The 26,116-nt window shown below is 45.1% G+C and overlaps 1 protein-coding gene across 1 annotated transcript in view; it reads right to left on the minus strand.

Annotated features, from left to right (window-relative positions):
- VSTM2L (V-set and transmembrane domain containing 2 like) overlaps positions 1-26,116 on the minus strand; it is an 83,131-nt gene that overhangs the window by 19,440 nt on the left and 37,575 nt on the right. The window contains 2 exon segments of the mRNA XM_020990758.2: positions 1,186-1,236; positions 10,768-10,937. Coding sequence (XP_020846417.1) covers positions 1,186-1,236; positions 10,768-10,937 — 221 coding nt within the window.

Raw genomic sequence — 26,116 nt, forward strand, 5'->3', positions numbered from 1 at the left:
GCACGATGAGGGGGGAAGCAGTGGTAGGTTTGGGTGCAATTGTACACGTAATCTGAGACTTCTTTCCTAGTTTGTAAGATTTCCAGGGGGGCGCTAAGTAATTTTTTTGAAAGGGGGTAGTAGGCCAAATAAGTTTGGGAACCAATGTAAACTAGAAGGACGAGACTGTGGTCCAAACTTCCCCAAGTTCCAAGCACAGGGATAGTAGACACACAGCAGATAACAAATATTTGTTGAATGAATGCCACTGTGTTCATGGCATCAAACTTACCCTGGGAGTCTGAAGACCTAATACTAACTCCCTGTGTAACCTCTGACAAGTTACTTCCCCCTCTCTGGGCCTCAGCTTTCTCATATATAAAATAAAGGCATTAGATTATATTACAGCTTCTAAGGTCCCTTTTAACTCTGACTTTCTGTGTGCTACCCTCCTAAGTCCTGAAGATCTAGAATCTATGATCCCTTCTGGCTCAGACATTCCATGTTCTAAGGGCCCTCCTGGACCTAGCATTCTATATTCTATGATCCCTTCTAGCTCGGATATTCCATGTTCTAAGGACCCTTCCAACCATGGCATTCTGTATTCAAACATCCCTTACAGCTCTAACATTATATGTTCTAAGGGCCCTCCCAGGCCTGGCATACTAGATTTGATGATCACTCCCAGCTCTGACATTTTATATTCTATGATCCTTTCCAGCTCTGACATTCCATGTTCTAAAGCCCTTCCTAGCTCTGACAGTCTAGGATTCTGTAATGCTGTCTCCTTATTCTTTCCTGGCAAAAAAAAAAAAAAGACTACCCACCAGATCACCTGTTCAGCGCAAGAAGCTTTGTGCACAATTGTCATAGAAAAAAAAAATACCAGAGATTCTGCTCCATTAGATTCCTCATTCCCCCAAATAAAAAATGCCACTGGGAAGCCCAGTGAAAAACATCAGGCCTCACACAACCTTGGCCCTTCCATGGAGAATGGATTTTCTCCCCAGCTCCTCCTCCTTCTCCCTATCATTTGTTGTTGTCATTCAACAGGGTTGAAAAATCTCTGGCCTTTAAAAATGACAATGGTTCAATTTTTTCTTCTTCTGCTGCTCCTCCCCCAAGCTCCCTGCTGAGTCAAGGAAAGCAAAGTTTACAGCTGTGTCCAAGGCAAAAGCCCGTGTGCAAAGCAGGATCAGAACTCACGCTTATTTTTGTGGCCTCCTTTCCAGCTTCCTCCTGCTGAGATGCCTTCAGCTGAGGAAAGAGAGAGAGAAAACATTAGTTTGGCTGGAAGGTAGGAGAGGGGGATAGGGAGGGGAGAGCGACACCTGTCACATTAACTCACATATTTCAATTTGCACAGAGCTTCACAGAAAAATATTCATTTATTCATTCAATCATCCACTCACCCAGCAAACATTTATTAGGAGCCTACTGTCTGCCTCTAGGGCTGGGGTGGGGGCTGAGAGAGAAAGCTGTGATAAGACATGGTGCCTGCCCTTGTGAAGCTCAGTCTAGAAGGGGGGGGGGCGAGACAATGTATTCTAGAGCAATAGACTACATAATAAATAGTGCATGATGAATGTATTAGAGAGATGCAGGGGAAAGGGTCAAGTGAGATTTAAGGGGGAATCAGCTCTGTGTGTGTGTGTGTGTGTGTGTGTGTGTGTGTGTACCTCTGTAACCTTGGGCAAGTAATTTTACCTGGATAGACTTTAGCTTCCTTATCTATAAAAAGGGCGGTAGGGAGAAGAGAGGAGAGAGGTGAGTGATATCTAAGGTCCCTACCAATTTTAAAATAAATAAAATTTAAAATACATGTATGTATATGCACATAAATATATCTGTTTATGTCAGTGTATACCCATACAAATATCTGTAAATGTGCATATTTGCGTTCATACACATGTGAATCAAATGCAGGACGGCATATGAGAAAGGGCACTGGACAGAGTTTTGAACGCCAGCTCTGACGCTCACATGGTGCCACTTTGGGCCCAATTCTCTGGGTCTCCATTCTTCCTCTGTCAAATGAAGGAGTCCAACTAGAGGAAGGATTCATAACCTGGAGTCCACAAACTTTCTTTTTTTAGGATTTTTTAAGAATAATTTGATAACTATATTTAACATAACTGGTCTTCTTTTTACTTCTATGTATTTTATTTTATACATTTAAATACTTAATGTAAGATGGGATCCATGGGCTTCACCAGACCTCCAAAGGAGTCCAGGGCACCAAAAAAAGGTGAGGAACCCCTCGACTAAATGATGGTGGTAGGCCAAGTCAATCAATCAACACTCTCTGGGTCTCTGATTCTTCATCTACAAAACAGGGGAAATCATCCTTTTAGTGCCTACCTTGGTGGTGGCAAAGACAGCAGTCTGAAAATTCTAAATGCTGTAGGCATGGATGCTGCTGTCTTTGTTGCATGTGTGTGTACCTGCACATCCTTCTGTAAGCATATAGATTTATCTTCCATGTCAGAACCGTGCCAGTGGGTGCTTCACTGTGGCATGGAGGTGACCCTGGGTTCTTGGAAGCTCTGCTAGCAGCTGGCAGGTTCCACCCAGCTGGAAAGGCTGAGTATGGCACTGATGACAGAATGTATGTGTGTGTGTGTGTGTGTGTGTGTCTGTGTGTGTGTGTGTGTGTGTGTGTGTGTGTGTGAGAGAGAGAGAGAGAGAGAGAGAGAGAGAGAGAGAGAGAGAGAGAGAGAGAAAGAGAGACATCACAGAACTAGTTCTTCTGAGTGTGGAGAGGTTACCACCAGAGGGCTAGACCCCAAAGATGAATATTTTGGGCCATAGTAATTTATGAAACCATCAACATTAAGGTGCGAGTGGTGGTGCCCTGTCAATGAAGGATGACAGGATCGTAGATCTAGAGATAAAAGAGTCCTCAAAGTCCATCCAGCCCAACCCCCTCATATTACAAATTGGTAAACTGAGGTCAAGGGAATTCAAATGGCTTGCCCAAGGGAACATGGCTAATCAGCATCAGAGCAGGGATTTGAAGCCATGTCCTTTCCAGAGCTAATGTCCTTTCCACCAAACTACATTACTTTCCCACCCAGATGAGATCATGGCTCTTTCAAGCATAAATATATCTCTGTGTGTGTGTGTGTGTGTGTGTGTGTGGTGTGTGTGTGTGTGTGTGTGTGTGTGTGTGTGTTCTATACCCAGCTGAGTATAATCATACCTATATATGGAGGATAGACTCCTGGACCTAAAACTGCCTCATAGGCCAACTCTCTCGCTTTACAGATGGAAACTGAGGCTCAAGAAGGCTCAGGAACTTCCCTAAGTTCACACAGCTAATCAGTGTCAGAGGCAGGATTTGAATCCATGGTCAGCATTCCTTCCACTGTGCCCTGCTTCCTGCCCCATCTCAATGTGATTATGGCTCTTTTGAACATAAGTATATATTTCTGTCTGTGTGTATATTTGTGTGTGTCTGTGCACATATCTGAGTAGGAATGTGCCTATATCTGAACACAAAGGTTGGGCTGGGTGGGCAGTGTGTCTCAGATCTGTGAATGAGCTGGTTAGATTGGGGAGGGGGCAGGGGTGGGAAACTCACTCTGACTCTCCCTCAGCCATGGGTACTGGCTCAGCCCAGCAAGCTGCAGGACACAACAACACTAGCTGGAAATGGGCCTTTGGAGATGTCTAGCTTGAACGCCACCCCCTCCATGAAGCTTCCCCTGATTTCCCCAGCTGGACGCAATCCCTTCTGCCTCTGATCCATAGCCATTTAGGTTCCTCTTATGAATTTATATTCTAATTTGTATTCCATTATCAGCTTAATGGCACACATTTCTATAGCACAACCATCCTGGGAGGTAAGCAGTGTAAATATCATTACCTGGATTTTACAGATGAGGAAACAGGCTCAGAGAGAGGGAAGGCAGTGTAGGAGCAGAATCTCTGGATTAGAGGTCAGAAGACCTGGGTTTGAATCCTGGCTTTGCTACTTAACTACTTGTGGGAAGAGAGGCAAATCACTTTTTTGCCTTAGTTTCCTCATCTGTATAAAATGAGGGGCCTGGGCTTGGATGATCTCTGAGATTCTCTCTAGCACTAAATCTATGCTGTATGAGCTTAAGAAACTGGCCCACAACCTTACCTCTCTTTCATCATGAGACTAAAACCTCCTAAAAAGCAAGGACCATATCTTAGTTATTTTTGTAATTCCTCTAAGGTCTATTGGACTAGGAATTTGAGGAATCCCTTTAGACAAATCATCTGAGCCTCATTCTTTCTGCCTGCAAAACTGGAGTGAGGAAGGGTGGGAGAGTAGGGGAGGAGAGGTAGCATCTGTACTGCCTGGCTTATGGAGCCATTGCAAGGATCAATAGAGATAATTCATGGGAAAGCACTTTGAGAAGCTGAAAGTGCTGTACAAACATAAGGGATTACTATTACTAATTATTATTATTATTATAGGATTATGGGATTTGGAGCTGGAAGGGGCCCTGGAGATTGTCTAATCCAACCCCCTTATTTTACAGAGGATGAAACCGAGACCCCAGAGAAGGGAAGTGACTTGTCCAAGGTCACAGAGATAGCAGAGCTGGGATTTGAATTGGAACCTCAAGTCTCCTTCCACAACACCATGCTACTCAGAAATGTAGAGAGTCAGGGCTACCTTGGGGAATCCTTCCAGTTTTCTCACTCCAGAGTTTCACGGTGGGAGGTTAACATCATTCTTCCCACTAGCATAAGGCCCAGCCCACGCACAACCATCTCTCTCCCTGTATGGTCAACTATCATCACAAAAATAAACCTGCATGAAGATACCAAAGCTTCCTGCTTACTGTTGCAGAGGCCTTATTGCTACGTGAGCAGAAACAGAAAAGAAGAGAGAAACCTCAGCTCTGTATCCAACACAGGGGGAGGGAGGCTGAGAGCAAAGAGGGACAGGGTCAGGGGAAAGAGGGAAGGAAGAAGATGGAGGAGGGGATAACAGGGAAGATAAGCTCTGGATTACTTAGAGGAACATCTGGATAGGGCCACAAATCCTGTTGCTGATGTTATCAAAATTCCCCGTGAGAAGATGTCAGTGTTGGGGATAAGGGGAGTAAAGAAAGAGACCTAGTTGAAAACATTCCCAAATCAACGTCCCATAGGGGAGAGGTGGGCAGGAAGAATAGAAAAACTGCAGACACAGACCACAGTGACTTCTCATCGGCTTGCAGATTTAGAGCTAGAAGGGACCCAAGTGATCATTTACTCGAATGAAGAAGGTTACACAATTTGCTCAAGGTCACAAAGGTTTTGAACTCAGGTCCTCCGAGTCCAAATCCAGTACTCTTTCCACTGTTCCATGCAGGTAACCCCTGGATCTGAATCCTGAGACCAACATACCAACCTAGCTCTTTCTATCTCACAGATGGCTTGCCATCCTCTTTCCCTCCCCCTCTTTCCTCAATCAATGGAGTTGATTGGCTTTGGAAGAGTTTGATTCAATTCAATAAATGTTTGTTATGCACCTCCTATGTGTCAGCACTGTGCTAAGCTTTGGGGACACACAAATTGGCAAAAGACAGTCCCTGCCCCCAAGGAGCTTACAATCTAACGGGGGAGACAATATGCAGACAAATATAAACAAAGAAAGCTATATACGGCACAGATGGGAAATAATTACAAGACTGAAAATTGAAAGAGTTAACGTGGGGAGGAAATTGCTCCACTCTTGGCCATCGGGAGAGCAATCATGTAATGCAAAAAATTTAGAAGAGGCCTCCCCTAGTTTGAGTCCTGGCTCTGATTCTTACTAACTTCATGATCATAGGTAAGTCAGCTAATATCTCTGAGCCTCATGAGTTTCCTCATCTATAAATGAAGGTTATAACACTGGTACTTCCTACCTCACAGGGTTGTTGCCAGGAAAACTTCCAGAATATTAAAGAAATGTGGAATATCATTTCTCACCCTTCCCTAGGCTTGCAAAGCGCTTTATGTATGTTGACTCATTTGATCCACACTCTAACCCTGTGCAATTTGGTAAGGAAACTGAGGCATAGAGAGGTTAAGTGACTTGTCCAGGGTCACACAGCTAGTTAAATGTCTGAGGCAGGATTTGAACTCAGGTCTTCCTGACTCCAAGTCTTACACTCTATCCACCGAGCCACCTTGATGCCACGACCAGCTATGTTATTCTCAGCTACCTCTTGTCCCCGAGAATGAACTAAAAGACCTGACCTCTGGGGCCCAGAGCCGAAAGAGGGTATTGTCTAGGCAAAGTTGGGCTGACTGGTTTCTTTCCTTCTCTTATTGCCTAACCCTCAAGGCCAGTGGAATCTCAGAGTCAGGCTTCCAGTCTAGGCACGAGTGACCAAGATTTCCTGCCTCGTTCCCAAGCCCCAGTTTGGGGTCGTGGTTTGGGGAGTCCCAGAGGTGGGAAAAGTAACTGAATTCTCTGAACATACCTGCAGTTCCCAAAGGATGGAAATGCATTTTCCTAAACACAAAGACATGGCTCCCAACTATCTATCCCCAGGGTGAGGAACCTGCAGCCTCGAGGCCACATGTGGCCTTCTAGGTCCTTGAGTGGGGCCCTTTGAGTCCAAGTTTTACAGAACAAATCTTTTTATTAAGAGGATTTGTTCTGTGAAGTTTGGATTCAGCCAAAGGGCCCCACTTGAGGACCTAGAGAGCCACACGTGGCCTCAAGGCTGAAGGTTCCCCACCCCTGGTTTATCGGCTCTCATCTATGAACCCGCTTCTCCCACCATAGTTCCCCAGCAAACTGTCAATGATAAGTCACATTTTATACCCAACAAAACATTTTCCTTGCAGCATTATCCAGGATACATGTAAACGGAACCTCTACCATCTACTCCCTACATGATTGATCTTAAGGAGGTCATTTCCACTAGTTGTTTGTATACGGCCCGAGAGCCAAGAATGGCTTTTACAAAATGTGGTGGAGGGCTGGATATGGCCACAGGCCACTGTTTGCCATCTCCTGTACTAAATGATCTCCGGTTCTATCTCCTATGATCCTTTAACTCAGAGGAAAGACAACAGATGGCAGCTCTGGGCACCAGGCCTAGACTTCTTCACTTCTTCCACTCCCATTTCACAGCATTTATGCTCTTGTCCTCCTCCTCCCCCCACCCATCAGATTGTAAGCTCCCTGAGCATAGGGTCTGTTTCCTCTCTTTGGCCACATCGCCATCATGGAACACAAAGTCAATGTCTACTAAGCGTCTGTTCCATTGACAATTCAAGTACTATCCTCATAGCCCGGAGCTAGTATAAGAGCCTAGGGAAGGACACAAGTGTACTGGATGGATTTTTTATTATGGATTTTACTGGCAAGAAGGATGAGAAAACACGGAGGGCTTTCCATCTGAATCAATGGAGGGTCCACCCGTGAGGATGGGATCACTAATCTTCCTTTCCCACCTCTTTCAGGACTCCCTTCCACACTCTCTACCCTATTGATAACCATAGGGTAGGTAACTGGAGACAGCTAGGTGGCAAAGTAGCTAGAGCACTGGGCCTGGAGTTGGTAAGACTTGAGTTCAAATCCATCCTCAGGCACTGGCTGTGTGACCTTGGGTAATTCACTTAACTCCTGTTTGCCTCAGTTTCCTCAGATGTAAAATGGGGATAATAAAAACACCCACCTCCCAGGGTTGTTATGAGGATCAAATGAGATAATATTTGTAAAACAGCACAGTACCTGGTACATAGTAGGGACTTCACAAATGCCCATTTCCTCCCTAATAGGCAGCTAGGTGGTATGGTGGGTAGAACACACGATTTGAAGTCAGGAAGACCAAATGCTTTGTTTAAGGTTTTGGTTTGGTTTGGTTTCTTACAGACTGATCCAGGCCCAATCCTACTCTGATCATCACAGGAACTTTCACTGCTGTTTCCAGCCTCAGTGAGTTCCCCCATCCTTAGGCTACCTAGTAACGCCCCTCCCATCCCACCTCTCCTGGAACGCAGGGGGTGTCACCATATCAGTGCTTAACAGAGCAGACACCTGATTGGCTTAGCCCACTGCAGTTTAGAACTCCTGAACTCACCAGCCTCAGCCTCCAGAGTGGCAGGAGTCCCGGGCATGGGCCATCACACCCAGCTGGAAGACCTGCTGTTGGAATCCTGCTTCTATACTTACTACTGAGGCAAGTCCCTTTTCTCTCAGTCTGTTTCCTCCTATATAAAACGGGGATAATAATAGCACCTACCTCAGAGGGTTTTTGTGGGGATCAAATGAAATAATAAATATAAAGTGCTTCACAAACCTTAAAGGGCTATATAAATGTTAGCTGCTATTATTATTCAGCCATTCTGGATGAAGCTCTGTCCCCTGAATATGCCTTGTGGTCTTTCCAGTTTTGTGTCTTTCCTTGCACTGTTCCCGCTTCACTTCTGCATTCCCACCTATTCTTGAAAGTCTAGTTTAAAGACCATCTCTGCCAGGAAACTGTTAAGTAATGTTAAGGGGTCCCCTGGACTTGCCCTTTTAAGTTGCCATATTTTCCAGAAATAGAGTATGCAGGAGGCCCTGAGTGTGTCAAGGATGAAGCCCCCCACCCAGCTGACATAATGTGTTGTTTGCACCCCAAGCTGGACTCCCTGTGTGTCCTTGGGAGTCAAGACAGGCGCCAGTCAGTCTGCACTAGGCTGAGAAACTGCTTGTGCAGCTGGAACCTCGCAGATAAGCTGACCATCCTATCTGCACAGTCTAGCAGTTCCCAAGGGAAAAGAATGCTGCTTCTGCATCTCCTTGCTCCTCCCCTTTGGAAGGGCTTCTGTCCTTTTCCCACCTTTACTGGACCTTTTCCCCTCCTATGCCAATTAGGTGGAGATTTGTGTTTTCTCCTCCTCCCTTCGTTGTACTGTCATAAATATGCAAACTTCTGTATGGATTGTCAACTCTTTGGGTTCCAAATGCATGTTCATTTCTCTTGTAATAAACCTAGTTTTCACCTAAGTTTCATGAGGTTGTGATTGCCTGTTGATAAAGCCTTCTTCATTTCCTTCTCCCTTGGTCTTCATATAGCCTTTTGTTTTGTAACTCCCTACTGCCCTTATCCACATGTTATTGTAAATTAGTTATCTGTGTTTATAGGGTTTTTTTTCCTATGAGACTGAAAAGCAAGTTGGCCCCCGAGCTGGGCAGCCCTGGGTTCAGGTCTTGCCCCTGACACATATTGGTGATATAACTCTGGGCAACTGGTTTGACTTCCAGAGCCTTTCGCAAATTTATCAGTTGAAGAGAAAAGGCAGGCTTGCCTGGGATAGGAGTGTTTCCTCATCTGGGGTTTCTCTGTATCATAAAATCATAGAACCCAGTCCCTACCTTGTTCAGAACTTAGCAAAGTATAGACAGTAGGCACTTAGTATTTATTGAATGAATTTATCAAAGTTTTTCATAACTGTTCTGTTCCAGACAAGTAGTCACTGCTCTCTGAATACCCCTGGCTTTCTCCTCCCTCCATAGCTCTGTCCACATTCCTCTCCTGGCCTAGAATGCCTCCCCTCATTACTTCATTATCCACCTCCAACCATCAGGGTCCAGTTCATCCTGCCTCCTCCTGGAACCTCACAGATAAGCTGACCATTATATGTTCATGGTCTAGCAGTTCCCAAGGGAAGAGAATGCTGCTTTTCCATTGCCTTGCTCCTCCCCTTCGGGAGGGCTTCTGTCCGGATATCACAAGTCACAATGATCCCCCTGCTTCCTGAGGACCAGCGTACTTTCAGTCATCTGAGTAGCTGCTCAAAGCATATTGAGCACTTGATCCTCTACTATCCTGTCTCACACCTTGTCACTCCCAAAATACATTGAGTTCCTTGAGAGAAGGGACTATGTCTTCTCTTTCCCTTATTTCCCCCAAAGCTGCTCAGTAAATGCCTAATGAGTTGACCTCTGAACCATTAGGCTGGTGATGCTTCAGCCCAAATCCCCCCTGATTCTAAAGGAGAAGATTATTGGGATCACAGAGCAGAGGGACTGACCCCTAGGAAGGTGGTCAGAGAGAACCCTTCACATACTTCCCAGTTCAGCCCCTTTGGAAGTCAGACCTCCACAAAAGAGAAAGGTAGAAAGGCAATGGATTTGGAAACAAAAAACCTGGGCTCAAATCTGCTACTTTCCGCCTGTGTTACCTCAGACAAGTCCCTTCACCCTTCTTTAACCTCAGATTCCTTAATTGTAAACTAAGAGGGTTGAATTAGATCAGAGGTGGGACCATTTTGCAGGTGCCAACACTCCCTAGTGGGGAACCAGATTAAAATGTAATTGGCAAATATTTGACAAAGTAAATAAAAATATATAATAAAACATAGGTAATGTTAATAGGTGGGTCATGGGATACTAAATTTAAGAGCTCTAAGGGACCTTAAAGGCCATTGAGTCCAACCCCTTCATTTTACAGATGAGGAAACTGAGGCTTAGAAAGGTTGAATAATTTACCTAGGGTCAAATAGCTAGGAAGGAACTCAGACAGGATTCTGACTTGGGCCTTGTTGCCTCTAAGTCCAGTGCTCTATCTACTGCACCACCTACTTGCTTCAAGGGTAACACACATTTCCAAAATGGCAGGAATGCAGACCACAGGGATCCTTATATACCTTGTTTGCCACTCTGGGATTAGGTTAGCTCTAGGATCCTTTTCAGCTCCACACCCTATGATCCTATGACCCAACTGAGTAGTAGAAGCTGATGTCTAAGCAACAAGGACCCCAGGCCAACAGGAAGGACCAGGCAGTCCCCAGGGAAGGATGAGAACAAGTATGCTGTTGGGCGTTGTAAGAGGTTACCTGGTTAGATGCCCATGTCTGTTTGTCTGTCCAGTCCTTGTGATTTCGGACGTACCACCACTGGATCTCCAGGGAGTAAGAAGGGGAGCCACTGCCCCGGAAGGAGCAAGCCATCTCCACATCCTCACCACTCCGGGCAGTCATGTCATGGGGAGTCTCTGTGAACAAGGCTGCAGAGAGAAAGGAATCAATAAGAGACCTGCCATCTGTTAGGAGACAGTCACTGGTAAGGGAATAGTTACCCCAGTCGGGGAACAGTTCTCTAAGAACAGTGACCAGTTAGGGAAACAGTCACTCCTGTCAGGGGATGTTCAGTTCCCTGTCCAGAAATGATGGCTGGCTGGGGAAGAGTCCGGGAAACAGCTGCCTGTCCAGAATAATCAACAGGGAGAAAACAGCTGCCTGTCAGGAAATAATCCCCACTCAGTTCCTAGCCTATCACGGAATAGTCCAGGAAATAGCCACCTGTCAGGAAACAGTGGCCAGCCAGGATTCTGGCTGATACAGCCAAGAGCAATACAAAGGGCCTCCCTAGGACTAGACGCAGCTTCTGGGGCCCAAGTCTTCTTGCTCTGCTCATGTGGGAGGATCTCCCTCCTCTTCCTCCAAGCAGGTGCTTCATCATCCAATAGTGGTCTCCTTCAGGGCCAGCTCCCCTTTATCATTACCTAGAAGCCAATTATCTGTTCCCCACCGCCACCCCTACAACCCCTGGGGATCTAGGTTGTGGCTAAGTCTACCCCGCTCACATCCTCCGCAGGCCCTCTCCTGCTTCTGAGCAAACATGGGAACAAAGGAGGCCTGAAGCTTGCACAGCATGAGGCAGGTACCATCAGTCCCTTTCCACATTCAACCCCAACACAAATAATCCCCACCCCACCCCCAGTCAGATCACCTCCTGCCTGGATATCTAAATGGAAAACAAATCCCCGTTTAATGCAGCCCCCAAACCCTCCTTCCACACCATATGGTTTGTTTTTCTTCTCTCAAAACAAATATTATTCAAAGACGTAAGTAGAATTCTTTTCATCTTCTCCAGAGAGATTATCTCGTCCTAGAAAGATGGCTGGGGACATGTGGGTCACCAAGGAAATGTTGCATTCAGCAGCCAGCTGCTCCCTTCCCCACCCGCCCTCTGGGCAGTCACTCTTCCCTAATTACAACATTAAGAGCCAGAAAGGGCTCAGAGATCATCTAGCCCAATGCCTCATTTTACAAAGAGGAAACTGAGGCCCAGAAAAGCAAAGCTCAACTAGCAAGCAGCAGGACTAGGCTGTTAAACCCAGATCCTCTGACTCCAAAGCTGGTCTTCCTCCTACCATATCATACTGCCCCGGATTACATTCAGCTCTTTCGGTTTGTGGTCTAGCAAAGAAGTATCCCTGAGGGCAAGGCTTCCATTTATATTCATTTTTATCTCCCTCACAGCCTGAAGCAGAAGAGCTTGTGCCTAAGGGGAACACCATATCCATTTGCTAAGGGAATGAGCCTCTCTCAGCCTCAGTTTCCTCTCCTGTGAAATTGAGATGCTACCTGCCCTGCCTACATTTCCACTACCCAAAGCTCAAGATGAAGGATCAAGAAGACCCCAGGGTTGAGGGGCAGCTAGGTGGTGCAGTTAGGTGGCGAAGTAAACTGAGCACTGGCCCTGAAGTCTGGAGGACCTGAGTTCAAATGCCGCCTCAGACCAAACACTTGACACACTTACTAGCTGTGTGACCCTGGGCAAGTCACTTAACCCCAACTGCCTAAAAAGAAGAAGAAGAAGAAGAAGAAGAAGAAGAAGAAGAAGAAGAAGAAGAGAAGAAGAAGAAAGAAGAAGAAGAAGACCCAGTGTTCCAGGCCTTGCTTAGCTCAATTCAATTCAATTTGCACTGATTAAGCATCTGCTCAAGTCCCTGTGCTGGGGAGACAGGGACAAAAACAAAACTTTTCCTTTCTTTCAGCAGCTTACATTTTACTGGCCCTGCCTTCTAATTAGCAGTGTGATCTGGAGCAAGGCGCCTAACCTCTCTGGGGCCCAGCCTCTTCCCACTCCCAAATTAGGGAGGCAGATTAGATTCCTAAGGTCTTCTCCAGCTTGGACTTTCTATGATTCCTTGAAAGGAGATAATGGGTATGAAATTGCCTTACATGGTGCTTAATAAATGTTGGTTGAATTGAATTAAATTACAAAGTGAGGGATACACATGAGGGATGATAATGGTGATGATTACCAGAGACAGTGAAGAGACATGGGTCCAGGCATCAGGCATAGGCTTGCATAGAACCTGAGGCAGTTGTGCCTGGGCATATTGGCACCTCTCCAGACAGGCATTACCACTGGACCCTCCCCTTCCTCTCTGGGAATTCTGGACCCTCAGGGAAGGGTCACTGTGGGCCAAGGGCACCAAGTGAAAGAGGGCTTTTGGCAGGTAAAGAGCCACCACCATCATCATCATCATCATCATCATCATCATCATCATCTTCTTCTTCTTCTTCTTCTTCTTCTTCTTCTTCTTCTTCTTCTTCTTCTTCTTCTTCTCCTTCTTCTTCTTCTTCTTCTTCTTCTCCTTCTTCTCCTTCTCTTCTTCTTCTTCTCCTTCTTCTTCTTCTTCTTCTTCTTCTTCTTCTTCTTCTTCTTCTTCTTCTTCTCTTCTTCTTCTGCAATTGGGGTTAAGTGACTTGCCCAGGGTCACACAGCTAGTATGTGTCAAGTGTTTGGTCTGAGGCCAGATTTGAACTCAAGTCCTCCTAACTGCAGGGCTGGTGCTCTATCCACTGTGCCACCTAGCTGCCCCCTAAAGGGTCAGCTTCTTGAAATTGGTTACTCAAAGGGGGATGGAGGAATATTGAGAAGACAGTGTACCTATATCATTCCTGGACATGCGTTAGCAGTCAAGTGTTAGAAGGACAACTAGAACCCAGATGTCCTGACATCTAGTCCACTTCGTGTGGCTTCTATCTGCTTACTTTATCACGTCTCCCATCTTTCCCAACTATACCCTGTGCATTGTTAACACTGGCCTGCCGTTTTGGAAATGTGTGTTTCCCTTGAGGCAGGTAGGTGGTGCAGTAGATACAGCACTGGACTTGGAGGCAACAAGGCCTGAGTCAAAATCCTGCCTCAGCCCCTTCCTAGCTATTTGCCCCTGGGTAAATTATTCAACCTTTCTAAGCCTCAGTTTCCTCATCTGTAACACAAAGGTCCTTTAAGGTCTCTTAGAACTCTAAATGTATATCCTAGGACCAACTGAGAAGGCACAAGTGGTGAAGTATAGCCTCATTCCCACTGCTGGGAAAACAAACAAAAATAAAAATAAAAACACCCTTCCCCTTCCCCAAATGCACAAGTCATACAGGGGGTAAAACAAGGGGACTGTCTTCTTCCCAGGCGTAGTATGGCAATCTATGCCACCATCCTCAACCCCACCCCCAGCCCCTTCCCTCAACAAACCTCTTTCAGATGTTACTTGGCCTGGACTGAATGAAAGAGCCAGAAAGAACCTAAGCAAGCCAAACCCCTCATTTTACAGGGGAGAGAACGTTTTCACAAAGGTCAAGTGACTTGCCTAAAGTCATACAGCTAGCAAGTGAATGAGCTAGGATCTAAAGTCTGGTCCATTATTCTACCTTGAAGCCTCTTAGGAGAGATGTCCTCCTAAGCAGGAAGAAGTCAGCAAAGACTCAGTTCGAGGCAGCCAGATTGATTCATTTGGGACTGTAAGAAATTTCTCTAGCTGTATTATGCCTTTCTTAGGACTTTGTCCCCTGCTGGCCCCCCATCTCTAAATACCATCGAGGCATAGCACAAATAATGCCTCCAAACGTCTAGCTCAGAAGCTTTTACAAACCCACACAGTAGCTAATGGTAAAAACCTGAAACCTGATCCCCAGGAAGGGCCCAGGATTAATCAGAGATACTCCATCCTTCGTCTCACACAGGTATTTGGTTTCTCTTCATGCTTTCTGCCTTTCCATAACCTTCCAGCACAAAGAAAACCTAATTAAGATTAGTAACTGAAGCTGGCGGCAGAGGAAAAGCCCTTTTCAAACACAGGAAGAAAAAAGGAGACGCCTCAACTTCCCCATTTATCTGAGCCCGGTTCCTAGTCTCTGGGTTAACCCTCTCCTCTCTAGAGAAGGTGGCCCCAAATCAGAATACTAGTGATTGGACTATGAGACTACGGGGCAGGAAGGGACTCTGAAAAAGCAGGTCTTACGGTTAGTGAAGGGGGAGAAATGAGAAGGTAGAAGGACTTATCTGAATGGAAGGAACATGGAAGCGTGACAATATGTATAACATTTCAGAAATAAGAATGTCAAGTGGTTTGTCTAGTTTGAAATGGAGGCTGATGGGAGGGAGAAGAAAATCAGATTATTTTATGAGGAGACTTGACTACAGACAAATTAAGTCCCTCCTGGCTCGGCTGTGTTCTCTGTTCCAAGGCCTCTCCCAACTCTAACATTCCATGTTCTAAGCTCCCTCCTAGCTCTGACATTTTATGTTCTCAGGCCCCTCCCACCCCCTGAAATTCTCTATTCTAAAGCATCTTCCAGCTCTGCTGTCTATGAATTAAATCTAGTAAGGAGACTGTTGATCTATGACCAGAGGGCATCCTCATTGCCCAACAATATGGTGCCCAGACAGTGATTCACAAACATAGCTGGATGACCAATGGGAGAAGAGAGCTTCAGGGAGGTCTTGGGGGGAGGTACTCCATGGTCTGTACCCTAACCAGAGGGCACCCAGGCCTCCCAAATGGGACAGCTCACATCGTCCCACCCTACATCTGAGGCTAATAGCCTCCAAGTCTTTCAGGTTTGCCTCTTACTGTTCAAAGTAACAGATTTACATTGTCACCTCCTGGGTGTCAGCTATGCTGTGAAGGCAATTAACAGTTGCCTTTTGGAGACTTAACCCAGCTTGTCATACTCGCCTGTCATATGTCTGATTCCTCTCCTTCCCTTCCCTCCCCTAAGCCAATTAATCAACTCGAGTCTTTATGCTTACTAACTGTGTGACCTTGGACAAATCATTTAGCCTCTGGGCCTCACTCTCCTAATCTATAAAATGGGGATAATAATCCCTTCCATTCCCTTCCTCTCTCCCTCCCTGAGCTGTCCTGAGATCAAACAAAATAACAGATTTGAAAGCACTTAAGAAAGTGTGAAGCACTGTGAACGTGTCAGGGATTATTACAGTCAGTGTTCAATAAATATTTGTTGAATAAATGGATTCAATTAGTGCTGTTTCTTACATTTGGGCCAATATTTGTCACACACCTGCTCCTAACCACATTCTATAATTACCTGGATCCTACTTAGCTTGCCAATCGCCGACACAAATTTCCATCTCTGGCCAACGTCAGACACTGCTGTTTTCTTACCCAGAGCACCCCCTGCTCCCATCACTGGTGGTCCTGGTGTTTCCTGTAGGTTCACAACCAACAACGGAGGGACACGGCAACATGCCTGCACCTCCACAAAGGTCCTGTTTCCTCTCCCAGAGGGACAGATGTGAGGGGCTAGGGGCCTGGACAAAGGCGATGACAACAGGAATAAAGAAAACGAAGAGAAGCTCTGGGAGAGCAGAACTGAAAGAGGAGGGAAATGAGGTGGGGAGAGGAAAGGAAGGGGAAGAGTGAGTAAGGGAAGGAGGAAAGGGAAGAAGAAAAGAAGGGAGAAGGTGAGGGATCGGGAAGAGAGGGGACATGAGCAGGAGACAGAAACAGAAAAGATGGTAGAAAAAGGCATGGAAAAGGGGCGGGAAGGAAAGGTGGAGGACCTTGCTAATCCAGACCCCCAGGGACTCCCTCCCACTCTTGCCTGGAGCTCCTGTTAGGAAACTGTGGACCCAGGATCTCTAGCTATAAAAACTATCTGGGGAGAGAGCAAAGGAAGTGTGATGTAATGGAAACAGCCCTGAATTTGGAATCAGGAAACCTAGGTTTAAATCCCAGTTTGGCTATCTACTACCATGCAAGTCATTTTTTTTCCCTCTCTGGGCCTCAGTTGCCCTACATGTAAAATGAGAGACTTTGTATTCGATGAGCTCTAAGGTCTGTTCCAGGTCTAAATCCTGTGAAACCCATTCCTGGACACCTGCCCACCCAGGAATAGTGAAGCAAAGTCCCTGAGTTTACATTCCAGGGGAGAAAGAGAGGAGGGAGGTTGATGGGGAGTGGAAGGGAATGTATAATTTAGGAGGAAAAAATAAATCACTCCTACCCAGGGTCCATAAAATGAAGTGCTTAACTGTGGCTTTTTAATGAGAGAATGTGGCTCACTCAGGCCTCCTCATCCCTCTCTCTTTTGTCAAAAAATGTGAATTCTGGGGCAATGAACAATACTGATTGACAGTCCCTGGAGACAGTCCCTGCTTGTCTAATTACCTGCCAGGCTGACTACCAGCTTCCCAATGCCCAGTCTCTGGGCTCTAGCCCTGCCCTGGAAGAGTCACATCAATTACCCAAGAGATTCTTGTATCCCCAAGTTTGGAGCCCTGGGTCTCCTCGCTACTGCAAGGAATCTGCTGAGATGGGAGGGAAATGAGGGCAAATATTTTACCCTGTAAGGGGTGAAATTCTTTATCATTCATCTCTTGCATTCAGAGGGTTTATTTAATAGACATCGAGAGGTTTCAGAAGTAGAAAGAACCTTAAGATGTTATCTAGTCCAGCCGTTTTGTTTAACAGATGAAAAGAATGAGGTCCAGAGGTTGATGGGGGAGGGGGTTAATAATGTGCGTAAGAGCACATAGAAGAAAGCAGCAATGATGGGAACTCAAATCCCGGCTTCTGTGTAAGTATAGCTCATTATACTCTTCAAGGTAAATAAGGCAAATATTTTTATTTCCATTTGACAGAGAAGAAAACTGAGGCCTAGGCAATAATCAGTTCAACCAAAGTTATTCACATGTCAATTAATTCTTAGTCGTAGAATATTAGAATTGAAGGGATTTTAGAGATCACACAGTCCAAAACCCTCATTTTAGAGACAAAGAAGCTGAGGCCCTGAGAGGAGAAATGATCTGTTCCAAGCCACACAGTAAGAGGCAGAACAGGGACTGGAAAACAGACGTCTCCTAAGGACTATCTCCTTAGGAGTTTACAGTTTGTAAGTAAGATAAACACGTACCCAAATGTTGTTGTTTAGTCATATCTGACTGAACATGGACTGTTCATAATGCCATATGGGGTTTTCTTGGCAAAGACATTGGAGTGGTTTGCCATTTCCTTCTCCAGAGAATTAAGGCAGAAATTAAGTGACCTGCCCAGGGTCTCATGGCCAGTAAGTGTCAGAGGCCAGAGCGGAACTCAGATCTTCTTGACTCCAGGTCCAGCACTCTATCCACTGAGCCACCTAGCTGCCTCAAAATATTATTAAGCTATAAACTCTCTGGGGGCAGAAATTATATCTTACTTTTTAAAAAAATCTCCTTCAGTGCCAACCAGAGCCTGGTTAAGCACATAATAGTTGCTCAGAAAATATTTGTTGGATGAATGAATGAAATAACTATAGTACAAAGTACGCTATGATTAATGTCATAAGAGAGATACAAATTGAATGAATGCTATGGAGATCTGGATGTCAAAGACATCACTTCCAGGGCAGGAAGAATCAGTGAAGGCTTCACGAAGACTGCATTTGACCCGGTATCAGAAGGATGGGTAGCATTGAAGAGCCGGAGGTAGGAAAGAATGATATGAGTAAACACTAGGAGAGAAGAAACAGTATGTTTGGGGAAGTCACTCAGATTGACTGGAGAGTGTTCCAAGATCACATAACATAAAGATTGGGCTTTAAGGAATAACAAGGAATCCAAGAGGAGAAGAGGAGGGAGGGCATTTCTGGCCCAAGGAATAACACAAGTCAAAACATGTTTGGAGGACAGAAGAGATAAGGCCAGGGTTGTGATTTAGACTTGGAAGTAACCTCAGACATCTAGTTCACACCCCTTATTTTAAAGAAAAGGCAACAGATATTCTACAAATAAACACAAGGTGTCCCCAAAGAGGTTGGACAACAGAGGCCCAATGAGGTAAAATGACTTGCCCAGGATCACGCAGGTAGTGATTCATTTGGGCAAAGCACCATACTTAAAGGGAAGTAATAGACTTATGGAGCTGGAAAGATATAGTGGGGCCAGATTGTGAAGAGTCTGGAATACCAAGAGATTTTGAAATTTACTTGGAAGACAATGGGGTGCCACTGAAGATTTCTGAGAAAAGACAGGATTAGAATTGTATAAAAGAAAGATTCGATCTGGATTGTATAATATAGAATATATAGAATTGTATAAAAGAAAGATCTGGAAGCAGTATGAAAGGTGGACTGGAAAAAATGGAGGTGGAAAGACCTGAGTAAAGATATCTTATCTAGGTTAAGAACTTTTGGCCTAACTGTAAACCACTTCCCTACCTCCATTCCTGTCCAAAACACACTAAATATCAACTATCATTTTGGGAACTGAGCTCTGAATATAAATATCACCACCTTTCTTTGACATTCCCCTACCCCCTGACAAACCTTCATCCTGAATTTCCTAGGTGATATTCCTCGCAGTCTTTCCCCAAGAGACACATGTAATTATAGATTTTTGAGAAGGATACAATTGTGTTCTTTAGCTAGAGGGCCCAGGTTTGTATCTAAATTGCTGGGAACACAATTAAAATCTGCTCCCACAAAATTAGGATTCTGCAGAGGAACCGGAGAGGAACTTGATTGAATCAAACATCTTCCTTTCAGCTTTTAATTGGGGGAGCGATGTATTAATTAACCTTGGAGCTGAGCCATTGCAATGGTCAGCCACAGGAGCCTGCTCTTTGTGTGAACCCCGACCTCATCTAATTTGGGGCTTTAAAAAAGGAAACTGGCTCCACTGATAAGCAAAGGGATGTGCCTGATGCTTTTTGGGGGCCCGGGATCCCCAGATCTCAATGTAACCTCTTGTTCCTGCTTTTCCAATATCACAGCCACCATCTCCTTGTCCATTTCCAGTGCAATAGATAAAATGGAGTCATGGGAAGAAATTGAATTTGGAGACAGAAAACCTGGACTCAGATGCCAACTCTGTCGCCTATTAACTATGTGGCCTTAAGAAAATCACTCAACCTCTCTGGGCCTCAGTTTCCTTATCTGAAAAATAAGTGTTACATTGAATGATCTCTAAGGTCACTTTTAACTATAAAAACCCTATAATTCTACAAATACAGGGCATCCCAAAAGTCTTTGTGTAGTTTTAAGCTATTTAGACTTTACAAAGACTTTGAGGACCCTTGTCTTGCCAAGCAAGTATTGCACAGTGTAGTGGCAAAGACACAGACCAGGGAGTCAGTAGATCTGACATCTAGTCCTGGGGTCTGTCACTAATTTTATGTGTAACTTTGGTGGGTTCATCCATTCTAAGCCTCAGTTTCCTCTTCTGCAAAATGAAGGGATTGGTCTCCAAAATTCTTTTCAATTCTGACACTCAATGATTCTAATATCACCAGGACAGGAGGAACACCCAGAGAATCTTATAAAATGTTCCACAGTAGTCTCATTTATTTTCTGGGAATACAAACACAAATTGTAACAGTCCCTGACCTCAAAGAACTTGATGTACCTACACAGATATCTACAAAAACACATTGAGGGCAGATACAAGGAAACCTTTCAGGAAAAGGCACCAGTGATGGAAGGACCTGGAAGAGTGTCATGCAGTAGGAGGCACTTGAGTTGAAGCTTAAAGGAAGCTAGGCATTCTAAAAGGTACAGGAGAGGAGGGAGAATGTTCCAGGCATGGGGACAAGCTAACACCAAGGCTCAGACATGCAGTATTGTGTATTAGCAAGTTCCTACCCCTTCCTCTTCCTCATCTTTTTCTAATGATCCAACCTCCCTTCCTTCCATCCATCCATCCATCCTTCACGTACAGTGTTGATGCTCTTTCTGACCCACCAGTCAGCAGGATGCACTCTTTGACCTTTAGTTCTATTGGTAGAGGAGAACTACATGGAGCCATCCAGACTCTTAGACCCCTTCATGAACAACAATAGTAATGATAAAGTAATAACAATAGTAACTCTAAGCTCTTTGGCCAGACATTCAGGATTCTCCCACAATTTGTCCCATCCAGTCTTCCCTCCACCTATTTCCTAACGTCCTCCATGTTGTTGCTTCAGTCATTTTTTGTCACGTCCAACTCTTCATGACCCCATTTGGGTTCTCCTTGGCAAAGATACTGTAGTGGTTTTCTTCTCCAGTTCATTTTACAGATGAGGAAACTGAGGCAAACAGGGTTAAGTGACTTGCCCAGGGTTACACAGCTAGCAAGTGTCTGAGGCCAGATTTCAACTCAAGAAGATGAGTCTTCCTGACTCCAGGCCTGGCACTCTATCCACTGTGCCACCTAGCTGCCCTGTGTGACCTTGGACAAATCAGGTGATCCTTCCTAGTCTCGGCTTCTTGGTTTGTAAAATGACCTAGAGGGACCTGGTGCACAAGACATCTCTGTGATCCTATGAGCTGTCCTTCAAAGAAGACAAAATGATACAATCACCTTACAAAGCCTTTCTGAAAAAGAAATCTCTCTCATTTCTTGAGGTTTTCTTCATCCTGGCTTTGAAGGCCATTCCTCCCATTCGCCCCTCCCATTCTCAACCCTGTCTCTCACCAGCCAGCCTCCTCTCTCCTCTGTACCCCAGACTTTCTGCTCCAGCATGACCCCAACTTTACAAGGTGGAGTCATAATAGACTGTTCTATCTCCTACTTAGCCTTGCAATCACAGAGATGAAAGCCTATTTTTCTCAACTATGGTTCTCCTGTCTGTTTCCTCTGTGCCTTTTGTCCATGCCTGCCTCCCACCCCCTGACCCCACAGTCTTCTGTTCCTTCAGAATTCTGTTAGAGCTCCCTCCCCTAGGAAGCCTCTTTGGATTAGCCTTGCTCAGCTCTAAGCCATTTTGTGCTTTGGGTCCCCTTGGCACCAGTAAACTCAGCCTGCGTTGTGTAAATCTTCCTTTTTCTTTGGTCCTTGCTACTTCATGAATATTCTTTGTGTGTGTGTGTGTGTGTGTGTGTGTGTGTGTGTGTGTGTGTGTGTGTGGTGTTCCCTGTCACCACTGGACTGTAAGCTTCTCTGTGTGTATTCTGTCAGGATGTGAGCTCCCCTGGGCAGGAACCATGAGATTAAATCCGAATCTTAATCTCATTATTAAGTCTGAGCTACTCACAAAGTCAATATGAGTCCACACGGTGACATGGGCAGCCAAAAATGCTAATGGGATCTGTGGCTGCATTAATCACAGAACTTGAGCACTAAAAGGGACCTCAGAGATCTTGTAACTCAACCCTTCCATTTTACAGAGGAGACAACTGAGGTTCAGAGAGGTTGTGTCTAGTTCTAGGTCACACAGCAAGTTAGTGACACATCCAGAAAGAGGACTCTGTCATCCTGACTGCCACTCAGGTCACTGTTCCTTTCATCAGAAGTCTGGGGTCTAGGTCAAGCAGTGTCAAGTCCAAGTCCTTGGTCAGACTGCACAGGATTTATATTCAACGCTGGGTGTCATGATTAAGTAAGGGCACTAGTGATCAGATACTTAGGTCTCCTGTCTCCAAGACTTCAGAGGCATCGTGTTACTTCCAGAAAGACACCAAAAGAGATATCAGGAGAGGGGTGGGGAACTATGGGTGTAGAACGTGGCATACGCTATTAGACACAATTGCTATTATCGGTTGGTTCAGCCTAAATGCCTTTATGAAAAGGGCAAAGTTCAATGCAAAGGCATGAGCAGATTTAAGGGGAATTAACTGTGGTATTAAAACAACAAAATTTTTCAAAAATTGGGAAGATTTCTGGGAGAAATCCTGATTAATAAAGGAAATCCCATTTCAACCTCTAAAGACCCCCACTTAGGCTTCTTTATATGCTAGAAATAGGAATAGGGGTAGATGCTGAGGCCTCACAAGAGAGAAGGGTCACTTCCTTAGAGATCCAGGCCAAAGCCTGAGGGTGAGACGACAGCTTTGGGGTGGAGGATGGAGTGGAGGGGACACAGAGAAGGCCCAGCAGCGTAAAGAATGGAGAAGGGCAAGTATCTTAGCACACCCCTGTCTGGGATGTACAGTCCAGGTTGCCAATCAGGACTAGCCTACTCATGAGATTTGCCTTCCATGCGCCCAGCCTGTCTGTGGCCTCATTCTCCCTTCATTACTTTGATACCATCAGGTTTGGGGTGACCTCTGCTGTCAGAAAGTACTTTGAGATTTTCAGTAAGCCTAGTCTCTGACTGGGGTGGGTGGGGTGGGTGGGAGTGAGGTTGTGGAAGACGAGGGGGAGAGAGAGAAAGAGAAAGAAAGGGGAGGGAAGGGAAGGAGAGGGGAGGGGAAGGAAGGAAGCAGAGAGAGAGGAAGAGAGGGAGGGAAGGACAGAAAGAGAGAGGGAGAGAGGAAAGAGAGGGAGAGAGAGAAGGAGGGAGGGAAGGAGAGAGAGAAAAGGAGAAAGAAAGGGAAGAAGGGAGAGGGAGGGGGAGAGAGAGAGAGAGAGAGAGAATGCTTTATTGAAGGGCTTTCAAACACCAATCAGCTGAAAAGGGAGGAATATTTATGACATTGGGGTTTCCTGGGACAATATATCCCTGACAGAGATGTGCTAACATATTTGTCCCTCCCTTTTCTTTTCCCTTCTGGACCTTCACTGTGTCCCCTCCACTCTACCTGCCGCACCCCACCCCCCACCAATCTGTGCCCTCACCTTCAGGCTTTGGCTTGGGTCTCCAAGGAAGTGGTCCCTCTCTTTCTGGTGAGCCCTCAGCATCTACTCCTATTCCTAGCACATAAAGAAGCCTAAGCGGGGATCTTCAGAAATTGAAAAAACATGGAAAGAGGGAGGGAAAAGAGAGAGAGAGAGAGACAACGAAGCCCTGTTAAAAGAACTTCAGACACCAATGAGACAAAAGAGGAGGAATATTTATGGCACTGGGGTTTCCTGAGCCCTTGAAATCCTGCCCATCTTCTGGTCTTCAAGAGAGAGGCAGTGTGCCCCCCTGGCCAGAGAACTGCTTCTGGACTTGAGCCTGGGTCTGAATCCTGCTGCTTACTACATTTGTGATGGTGGCAAATTATTCCTCCTCTCTGGGCCTCAGTATCCTTGTTTATAAAACGATGAAGGTTAAACCTTTAAATCTACCTATTCTGCTCCCTACAATTGTATTCCTTAGATAGTAAGGGTTCAATTTCACAACACAGGATGGAGTAGAAAGGGCTAGACAATAATTAATCTGAGGGGTAGCTAGGTGGTGCAGTGGATAGAGCATTGACCTGAAGTCAGGAGGACCTGGGTTCAGATCAGGCCTTAAACCAAACACTTGACACTTCCTAGCTGTGTGACCCTGGGCAAGTCACTTAACCCCAACTGCCTAAAAATAAAAAAAAAATTAATCTGAAAAAGATTTGGAGGTCTAAGTGGACTTCAAGCTCAATAGGAATCAACAGTGTGATACATATATGGTAGCCAAAATAACCCAGTTAATGTTATCCAAGGCTTCATTAAGAAAGATATTCAATTCAACAAGCATTCATTAAGTAGAGAACCAGAAGCAATGGATGGAAGCTAGAGAGACAGATTTTTGCTTAATATAAGGAAAAACTTCCTGATGATTAAAGCTATTTCAAAGTGGAATGAGCCACCAGTGGGGTCCCTCCCCTCACTCCAATTGGTGGTCTTTGAGCAGAGCGTTCGACACAATTCAATACATTTATGAAATGCCTTGTATATGATGCAAGGTACTATTGATTATTTTGGAGAGCATATTCTTAATCAATTACAGGTTGGACTAGATGACTCTCATTCAGTGAACTGGATGGTTCATAAGGTCCCTTCCATCTCTAAATTTTGTGTTCCGCAGCTGGTGATGAAGTGGATAGCTCATGGGGCCTAAAGCCAGGAAGCCCTGAATTCACATCAGGTCTCAGATACTTCCTAGCTGTGTGACCCTGGGCAAGTCACTTATCCTTGGTTTCCTCAACTATAAAATAAGGATAATAACAGCACCAACCTCAGGACTGAGCAAATGAGATAATATTTGTAAAGCACTTAGCCCAGTGCCTGGCACACAGTGGGTATGACAGAAATCATTCACCTTCCCTTCCTTCTTATGATATAAACCCTATTTCACACGTGAATTGAGAGAAAGAATAAGATGATAGGTGACAGAAGCCAGCCCCTAGCTCTCCCTTGGTTTTTGAAAATGCGTACCACAGCCCCATCATCTATAATAAGCTGAGCCTCAGACAGTGGGTATCACCTGCAAATTTAGAAGGTTTAGCTGAAGCGGGCAGAAACGGGATTTGATAGAACCTATCAGCTGCCTATATGTCTTCAGGAAGCCATAGCCTCCAGTCCTCAGAACATGCCAGGTGGAACTGAGAATGCAGATGGCCTTCAATATCACAAATTTCCAAGCTAAGGCTGGCAGGGCCTCATTTGCCTTCCTTCGGCACTCCCCCTCCCTTCAGCCAATCTCAGAGGTCTAAGGTTGACAGACAACAGGCAATACCATACCTGAGAGATTAGTGATTGATGAAGACCTCGGGGCTGCCACTGATAGATTAGCGATGAAAGCGAGACTGAGGATGCTGCCGATGATAGATTAAGGGATGAATTGACAGACAATGGGAGAAACTCCAGCTGAGAGGGCAGCAATGACCATGACCACAGAGAATGTGGTCCCAGAGGCCCCAGCCCTTCATGCTAGGGTTCCAGGCACAGGGCAGCCCAATCACAAACCCACACAGGCTCAGATATCTTCCCCATTTTCAGCCATCAGGATTAGACACTGACCCAGCATCCCTTGGGGGAACACAGGGAGAAAATGAATGCCGGCAAATCATTACAGTCCTTACCCTAAGTGAGTGGCTACTTGCATTATAGCTCATGTTTTCCAGAATGCTTTACACAACAATCCTGAGAGGTAGGTGGTGAAGGACAATGATGATGATTATATCCCCAGTTTGTTACTAATTATAATATCAAATGACTAATATGGAAATGTGTTTTACATTACATGTATAACCCTATAGCAGATTGCTTACTGGCTCAGGGAGGGGAAGGCAAAGGAAAGAAGGAAAGAATTTGAAACTAAAAAAAATTTTTTATTAATGAATATTAAAAATTATTTTTTACATGTAATTGGGAAAAATAAAGTATCACTTGAAATTATAGTATCTATTAATAATAATATCCAGATTATACAATGATAGTAATAATCCCCACTTTAAAAATGAAGAAAATGAGATTCAGATAGGGGAAGTGATTTCACTGAAGCTAGTTAAGTGTCAGAGCTAGGACTTAAACCCAGGTCTCCTTGCCTCAAAGTCCAGC

Source organism: Phascolarctos cinereus, unplaced genomic scaffold (assembly GCF_003287225.1).
Source record: "Phascolarctos cinereus isolate Bilbo 61053 unplaced genomic scaffold, phaCin_HiC Scaffold_2;HRSCAF=192, whole genome shotgun sequence".
Classification (NCBI taxonomy): Eukaryota; Metazoa; Chordata; class Mammalia; order Diprotodontia; family Phascolarctidae; genus Phascolarctos; species Phascolarctos cinereus.